This window comes from Syzygium oleosum, unplaced genomic scaffold (assembly GCF_021117445.2).
Source record: "Syzygium oleosum isolate NSW1041296 unplaced genomic scaffold, Sole_v2.1 Sole_v2.08, whole genome shotgun sequence".
Lineage (NCBI taxonomy): Eukaryota > Viridiplantae > Streptophyta > Magnoliopsida > Myrtales > Myrtaceae > Syzygium > Syzygium oleosum.
The window spans coordinates 5,156,509-5,164,501 of record NW_026607492.1 but is presented as its reverse complement, the minus strand read 5'-3'; the positions used below and the strand labels follow the sequence as shown (position 1 = coordinate 5,164,501).

General features: G+C 38.8%; 1 protein-coding gene across 1 annotated transcript; it reads right to left on the bottom strand.

The window, feature by feature from the left end:
* Nucleotides 1–67: 67 nt before the first annotated feature.
* On the bottom strand, nt 68–7,993 carry LOC115687373 (uncharacterized). Its single transcript, XM_030612913.2, has 15 exons — nt 7,750–7,993; nt 7,550–7,631; nt 7,317–7,427; nt 6,858–6,955; nt 6,680–6,763; nt 6,417–6,553; nt 5,525–5,597; nt 5,374–5,419; nt 5,155–5,264; nt 4,843–4,950; nt 4,696–4,755; nt 4,248–4,309; nt 3,847–4,153; nt 794–1,737; nt 68–711 (listed from the first exon to the last, which is right to left on the bottom strand). Exons 1-14 carry the CDS (start codon nt 7,816–7,818, stop codon nt 925–927), a joined length of 2,160 nt encoding a protein of 719 aa, XP_030468773.2. The 5' UTR covers nt 7,819–7,993; the 3' UTR covers nt 68–711; nt 794–924.

Below are 7,993 nucleotides of genomic sequence, written 5' to 3'. Positions count from 1 at the left end.
CAGCAAATTCCATTGGAGATTAGATTGAACAATTACCAATACTTTAGGAACCATAAAGAACAAATCAAAAGTCTGAAGACAACATTGCACATTTGACCAAAATTCAGAGACTGTTTATGTCATTTCCCTAGAGAAACTATCATGTCTATCAAGTTCCTGTTGCTTGATTTCACCAACAATGGCTATTTCCAACCCTTTTCTTGCCCGGATTATTTCGACCGAAATGAGCTTCGTCTTAATCCACACAATCAAGTATGGACACGCTTCTCACAATCGGCAATTTAGCCGAGGAAAGTAGAACCTGTAAAACAACTTAACAATCCTTAACATATTTTCCTTACTTCTTGTTTCACTTTCCACCTAGGTGGCAAAAAACCCAATCAAGAATCAGTAATAGAATTCGGTGACTTGAAGCAGACCGTGTTTGGACTAAACGTACAGGTTGAATATTTCTACAATGCCTCTTTCAGAAGATGATCAGAAACCACCAGCAGCAGCAAAGAACTGTGTCAAGACTAGCCCTTTTGGGAAACACCACAGGCTAATATATATCGCACTTAAGCATCCTAAATTCGCATACTCTATTTGCTCTGCAGTTGATGTAATAAATACCAAAAGAGTTGGAACTGGAAGTGTCAAAAAAACTTTGATGCTGTTGAAGTGAATATAAACTCAGGGCCAGCACAGTCCTGACAATATGCCGATATACACCTGCAATTAAATAGGTATAAAATATTATAAATGCATAAAAAGGAATCGAGGAATAAGACACATAAGATGAGCGGGAGCTAACTAGTCAGTTATCCATTATGACTTTATGAGTTATCCTGTTCCTGTGAGTATTCTACAACTACAAAATTTCTCATCTGAAGACATCACAAAGCAGGAGCCTGGTTTTCCTTATAATTTCCATCGACATTGTTCTCATTTGAAAATTTCAGATAGCAGGGGCCTACTACTTTCCTCCTCAACTAATATTTTTCTCTTTCTCCGCTTTGCCTCCTTTAAACCTCTTTCAACGATCAACACATTTTCCTGCTTGTTCACGTCTTCAGCGGTTGATTCACACTTCTCAGTTATCTCCAGCTGGTTTTTAGATGCTGAAATTTTTGAAGAACGCCGCTTTACTGACTTCACTCGCTGTTTAGGTCTGCCCTTCATGTCCATAAGGATTTCATTAATCCTCAACCTTTCCCCCTTCATTACATTTACTTCTCTGGACGAAGATTGAAATGCCTTGACAAACTCTTGACATTCCTCAACCGTTACTTTGGATTTGTATGTCAAGCCGCCCCTTCTTTCCTTCGCAACAACCTTTTGTTCAAAAGAACTGCACCTCCCCCCATCCAACTTCTGTTGTTCATCAACAACTTCAAGCAATTCAGAACTTGACACTGGTTGACTGCTCTTATTATCATCTTTGAACACCTCTTGAGCTATCAAATGGCTTAGAGATGACCCTTCATTCTGCTTGCTGACAACGGTTTCTTGTTGACACCCAACAGTGTCCATGAGCTTCTTACCCTCAACAGCCTCCTCTCCTTGCACTACTCCGCCATTCATAGTATTCAGAATGATTTTGCCAAGAACATGTCTTGTTTCACGAAGAAAACCCTTACCAAGTAACTCGTGGTTAATTTCAAAACACCCTCTTCCATCATTGTAAGATTCAACATCATTAACCAGCACTTGAAAAATTGCTCTAACATTATTCGCCACCTGCACTTGGATGAGCACCTAAAGGAGAACAATCAAGTGATATATATCAGCATATGAGTGAAGTATATTCATATAAGCGACTGCAGCACGGAAAATTTTGACATGTAATCCGATTGGGACAGTAATGATTACTCAACTCCTCACTCATCTTAATTGGATATTTGTCGTGTAAACGGCAGATAAGGATTCAACTATTGAGATCTTCAATAGGACTCTCTATTTCAAGAGCCCTAATATGAGGTACTTAAGGTATACTGGGTTTTACATATGACTAGTCAAGTAATGCGTGTGCCAGTACCTAAAACAGCATACAAAGAGAACTTTTCTATGGCAACAACTAAAGACGTCTTAAAAACTAATACACAAAGGAACTTTCTCTAAGCATAAATTAGATAATTGTTTATGCTATCTAACGTCACAGATTTAGTATGCTTGATGAACATGTTTTTTCTTTCTTACAAGAAAATTTTTTGTTCAAAATGATGTGGCGCCTATATCTAATATCCATCAAAGAAAAGCAATTTAAGCATGTTTTCCTCATTATCATAAGTTTTCCGTCCCCATGAAGTCTGCTAAGGTTAATATAATATGCGCTGGTCCACAATAGCAATTGATATTTGAATATTGTATATTGTGGGCTTTTTTAATTACTTTATAATAAAAAATTGCATCAAGGATCAATGAGCTCTTTTCAAGTGCATTGAAAATGCCAAATTCATGAATCATTCGAGGGAGTATGCTACATTACAATTGGAGGGAGTATGCTACATTATATTTGGCTACATAGATAGGTCTTAGGAGTACTTGTAATTGACCCTAAAACATTAAAAGTTCAAGGATAATTCTCCTAGAAACTTCCACGACATTAATGTATAGCTCTCAAGGGCAAATAGTGTCATAAGTTTAGCAAAATCCCTTGACCGAGCTTTCAAATGAAATGGAGAATGTTAAGTTGGTGCATTGAATTTTTCAATGTCATGAATTAGGTTTAACCATATGTGTTTAAAACACACATTAAATGCTTCTGAAGTAATGTGCATAGAATTCTGTATTTATGGACTCTATACTCTCGAAAATATGCTGATTACATTTTCTTGCTTTATGCATTAATGAGGTGTTTGGTGATATATTGCCAGTAGGGTAATTGTTATTCTATTGCACATAATTGTTTATCTTACTTAAGACTTCAACGGAGTTTCTATAATAATAGGTGAAGGAACCTGGTTTTTACTCCATGTTCCATATTATGTAAGTTAAAATGATTTATATGTCTGACAAAAAAAAAATGACTTATATGACTCTATTGTTATTAGTCACCTAGAAGAACGAAATTTAAGAAACCCACATTGGTGGAGCCAATCAAATAGAACTATTTAGGAAAAGTAGAGAAAAGGTACTGAAATGAGAGAAATTAGATAAAAGTAGAGAAAAGGTACTGAAACGAGAGAAATTAGATAAAAAATAAAAAGAATGAAACTGATGAAGAGGAGAAAACAGTGAGGTTGGGGGAGGCAGTGTGGGGCCCTCAAAGAAAGGACAAAGAAGTTGGAAAAGTGAGGTGGGACCCGGAGTTATATCCTCTCTTGCTGCACAATTTACAAATTCTGAAAGAAGTATTCGGGCTCTATTGACATAAAAGGGCATCAAAGGATAAAGAAAACAAAAGAAAGAGGGAACAATATGGGATGGACGAAGACGTGCTCCAAGTGCCTGTTATAAAATGTTTTAGATATCAGCAAAGCAAAGTTCGAAAACAGTGCATTACAAAATCAATGACCTTATCCTTGGTGCTAGTTGGGCAGAAATTTATGTTCAATTACATAACAAAGTGAGGGCCTCTGTGGTGGTTTTAGATGGCCAAACTACCAGGGAGATATATAGTCACTCACACATGTATATGTAGAGGGAGAGAGAGAATAGAATGGCGATGGACTTGTTTTATTGTGCTCCCACAGAAAAGCAATGACTCAAGAAAGGTCAATATCGCCCTATCAACATAACATTAAGCCCCTGGATTTAATCTTCCACAGCAAAGGAAGGGAGTCTCACATTTAAGCAAAAGGTGGCATATAGAAAACTATCAGTGCACGCCTCATGTCTAGTAGATAAAACGAATAGCATACTTACCAAACCAGAACAAGAGGAATGTGGATATCTGGTCATCGATTCAATTAGTCTGTCCGTATCACTTAAGATAGAGACAGATTCTTGCACCAAAGATGCTAAATTGCTAACGCTTTCTGCAAGTGCTGACTTATAACTAGATGACCCCGAGATCTCAGGTACAAAATTAACTTGCAGTTTAGCACATTTATTTGCAAATTGGGAAGCTCCTTTCCATTTTCCGTAATAGAGAGTTGATGCAAAAGCCCAAATTACTAAAGCATCTTGAGGGTTATTCACTAATGCCAAGTGAAATGCCAATAGTCCAATCCTGTCATATTGAAGCAGGGTCAGCTGCACCTTTTGTGCACATAAGATAACAGAGTGATTAGAAGCAATTCAGCAGAATGTGAATGACTACCCACCACAAAGTGCAGTCTGAAGGCTGATCGCAGGAAACCAATTTGTCCAAATTGAAGAATAATCTCTGACAAACGAGATATCACTATAAGGTGAAAGGATAGAAGATTTTGGAATAACTTACTTTCTATGACACACTATAACTTAAATAGACAACTTCCAAGAAACATTTGATAATTTACAAGGAACATGCACAGCTGCTGTCTGGAACTGCACCAGAACTTTTTGGCTTTATTCAAAATGATTATGGCAGGACAAATGCAGAAAAGACTACGAGGGACATAAGAGAGTTCCCTAATTTACTCAAACTTGAACTTTTCGACAGAAAATAACTATACTTCCAATATGATGTTTCCATAAGTTAAATCAATCTTGCATGACATCTGTGCCCAAAATTAACCAGAAGGACAAGCTATGTTGATTGTAAAAGATATTTCCCATAGCAGAACTTACCATCAACATCAAGGAGCTTTGAGCAGAGTGCCCCCTAGTCTGCTGATCAAGATACGCTGCCTGCACCATGGACTGCAGTTAGAAATAAACTCATTATAACTTAAAAATAACTTACACTACGCAAAGAAAGCAACAAAAACAGCTGACATGAAATGGGAGAATAATCTCGAGTAGCCTAAGTCTCTGAAGCAGACAGAGAGACGGTTCAGCAGCTCCATAGGATAGCATAGAATTAATCTCCAACATTAGCCTGTGCTGGAAAAGGATATGTAAGACAGAGCATCAGCTAGAGGTAAAGAAAAGGTACTTCTAGCTAATGATTTCCCCACAATCTGAAAGGAGAAAAGTGCATGCCAACAATGAAGAACATAGATAAAATATACCATCAGTGGTCCTACCCCGATAAACAATTCCAAAACCATAGTTATCTTCTTGAAGACAGTAATTTTACATCGGTACCTTGTTTAATCTTGTAATGGATGACAAGAGACCACCGATTGCAATTTCAATATCCCTTGACAATGCCAAACCCAGACGAGCTGCAATTCTCACTCCACGCAGGATTCTTGCTGCATGAATGCCTTATATGTGATTGTCTATCTAGTTTTACATAGACATTTTGATAGGGATTGACCAATAATTTTGCTTAAAATTTTCGCTATAGAAAGAAAGACATACCACAATCCTCTTCAAAAGACAACTGGGCCGGGATTATAGTCCTAAGCTGTATCAAGCAAAAGATATGATGTGAACTTCAAGTAGTCAAATAGCAAAGAAACAGTTAATAAAAGAATACAAGCATTGAAACCAAAGGAAGTAAAAGAGTTACCTTCAAAGATCTCACATCTTCCATTGCATTGGTGTAATCATAAATTTTGTTCTCTGATGGGTCAAAGAATAAACTGCAAATGAAGGATGAAGGTACAGTTACTATGGCATCTATTGGAAGCAAAATGGGCTAGAAAGTTCGATAAGAGCATCAGCAGCTGATAAAATAATCTATCTGGAAAACAAAGGTTAATTCATCAGGATGAGCATATCGAAAAAAATATTCTATGAAATCGATGAGCACCATTAAGACAATTAAATTTGCTAGCAGTTAGAACCAGAAAATATGTTATGTTATCCATTAACTAGCTTCTCCCCACAAGGTAAACGTCTAGAGTATGTGAATGACATAGAGATTATTATAGAAAATGTGCCTGAGCACCAGCGGAAAGTGCTCCTGGTTAGTTCAATCACTTTCAACAACATTTTGGTTTTCACACTTTTTTACCATGATAGATCAGCGGACACCAATGCAATTCTGCATATGCAGAAAGTCCACAAACAACTATGGAACTTGTTCAAATAAACGAAAGAGTCAATAAAGTCTCAGTTGAAACCCCTTGAGTATCTTCTTATAGCTCTTGCATCTCAGCCATAAATTCGCTCATAAAAGTAAGATTGGCCCTGAGGCTTATGTCTAAGCTGATGTATTTTATTTCCATGGTGCACCCTTGATGCTTCCAAAATTAGAGATTTACTAATTTACATCTACGTTTGTACACCCAGATGCACGTGATACGTATTTGACATATGGGGCTTGTATCTGTATCTGATTGGGGTACAAATCAAAGGACTTATCTGAGCTTCCACAAAAAAAAAATACCTAAAGGTGACACGAATTAAGTCATAATTTTGCCATAAGAGGAATGAAATTGAAGAAAAGAATATCCTACCTGTTTATTGTGAAGTCCCTATGCATCGAGTCCCTCCAGAGGATGAAGTCCCTTTTATTGCAGCCACTTGGCATGCAAGAAAAGATAACCTTCTCCTTTCCTTCCGCCCTCTTTGCGATTGTCTTAAAGCTGGACACCTTTTCCAAAACACATGCAATAAAACATCAGCAAATGCTAAATGCAAAGTAGCAGAGACAATTAACCAAGTTAAAGCTCAATAAGTAAACAAGAGAACATCAGCAAAGCTTTATCCACCAACTAACCTCTACAACAGAACCTTTAATCCGGACCCTACATATTGGGAATCGCCTTCCAACAATATCGCAACGATGAAATTTTTCCTTCACCTGATAGGAGATGTTGAAAAACCAATTCAATGTCTGAACTTTACCGGTCGGGTGTTTTCTCGCACCAACAAAAGCAGGGAAGAAAAGGAGCAACCTGCTGTAAATTAGCCGTGGTAATGACATCAAAATCTTTCGGGATTCTTTTCAAAATTAGGTCTCTGACACATCCACCAACTAGATAAGCATTAAATCCTGCGTATCATCACAAATAGACAAATGGCGTCATGACTACTGAGTTACTACCGGCTGGCATGTCATACGTCGAAACTCAACGACGCCAGTGTCTTTATTCATGGTGAAGGTACAATCCAGCTAAACACACTGATTAGTAATAGGGAAGACCTCCACTCAATCAAATATCATGAATTCAACTATGAATAATAGTGTCTCTCTATTTATAAGAACAGAGAAACGTATCCAGCAAATTTCCAAGCTAAGAGCAGGCCACAGAATCAAGTCATTACTGCCTCAGAAACCATTGGTTCGACAACTCCAAACGACGCAAGAGACAAGAAAAAAAACCGAGAGACAAACAAGATAAAGCGCATTGGACCTGCATCCCGAAGCAAAGCCAAGACGGTCCAGGGAGATTTCGGGATCAAATGGCCTGTCACTCCGCAGGACCTCGCATCGTACGTCTTCCACGTCGACATATCGATCTCAACTGAATCACCGCCAAAGTCGAACAACACGCAAACTTAATCTCCCCCTCGAACCAATGTAAAAAAAACAAGTAAGTGAACTCCACACGGAAAGCAGTGGGCTTGCACCAGTAAGCTAACGTACCCAGATGAGCAGCGCCGTCGGAGCTCGCCTCCGATTGCTCCTGAGCTTGCAACTCCCCTCCGGCGAGCACGTGGTTCAATCTCTGAACAAAAAATCGATAACGAAACCAGTAAGCACACCAACTGTTTGATGAATTGCCGCAACCAAAGAAGAAGACCCAAATGAGAGCGAGAGCGAGAGAGCGAGAGAGAGGAAGAGACCGGAAGGTGGAATAGGGCCTTGAGGCGAGAGAGGACGCCATTACCGCCGGCTCTCAGCGACACCGCCATGGCGATTCGAAGCGGCAGGAAGGAATCACCACGGCATCATCGCCAAGAGGGAAGAGAGCGAGTTCCGGAGGTCGAGGGCATCGTTCGCACGGGCTCGTGTCGTGGTTTCTCGTTTCCGAATTCTTGGAAATTGAATTTCTTTGCTACTTTTCCTTCGCTGGGGAAAATTGCTGAT

What these genes read in the sequence shown, in the direction of transcription:
- LOC115687373 (XM_030612913.2), bottom strand. Translation starts at nt 7,818, where the DNA reads ATGGCGGTGTCGCTGAGAGCCGGCGGTAATGGCGTCCTCTCTCGCCTC. An exon ending in CCACGGCTAATTTACAGCAG is followed by an intron (nt 6,764 to 6,857) that starts GTTGCTCCTTTT and finishes ATCTCCTATCAG; the next exon opens with GTGAAGGAAAAATTTCATCG. An exon ending in AGATTATTCTCCCATTTCAT is followed by an intron (nt 4,756 to 4,842) that starts GTCAGCTGTTTT and finishes TCCATGGTGCAG; the next exon opens with GCAGCGTATCTTGATCAGCA.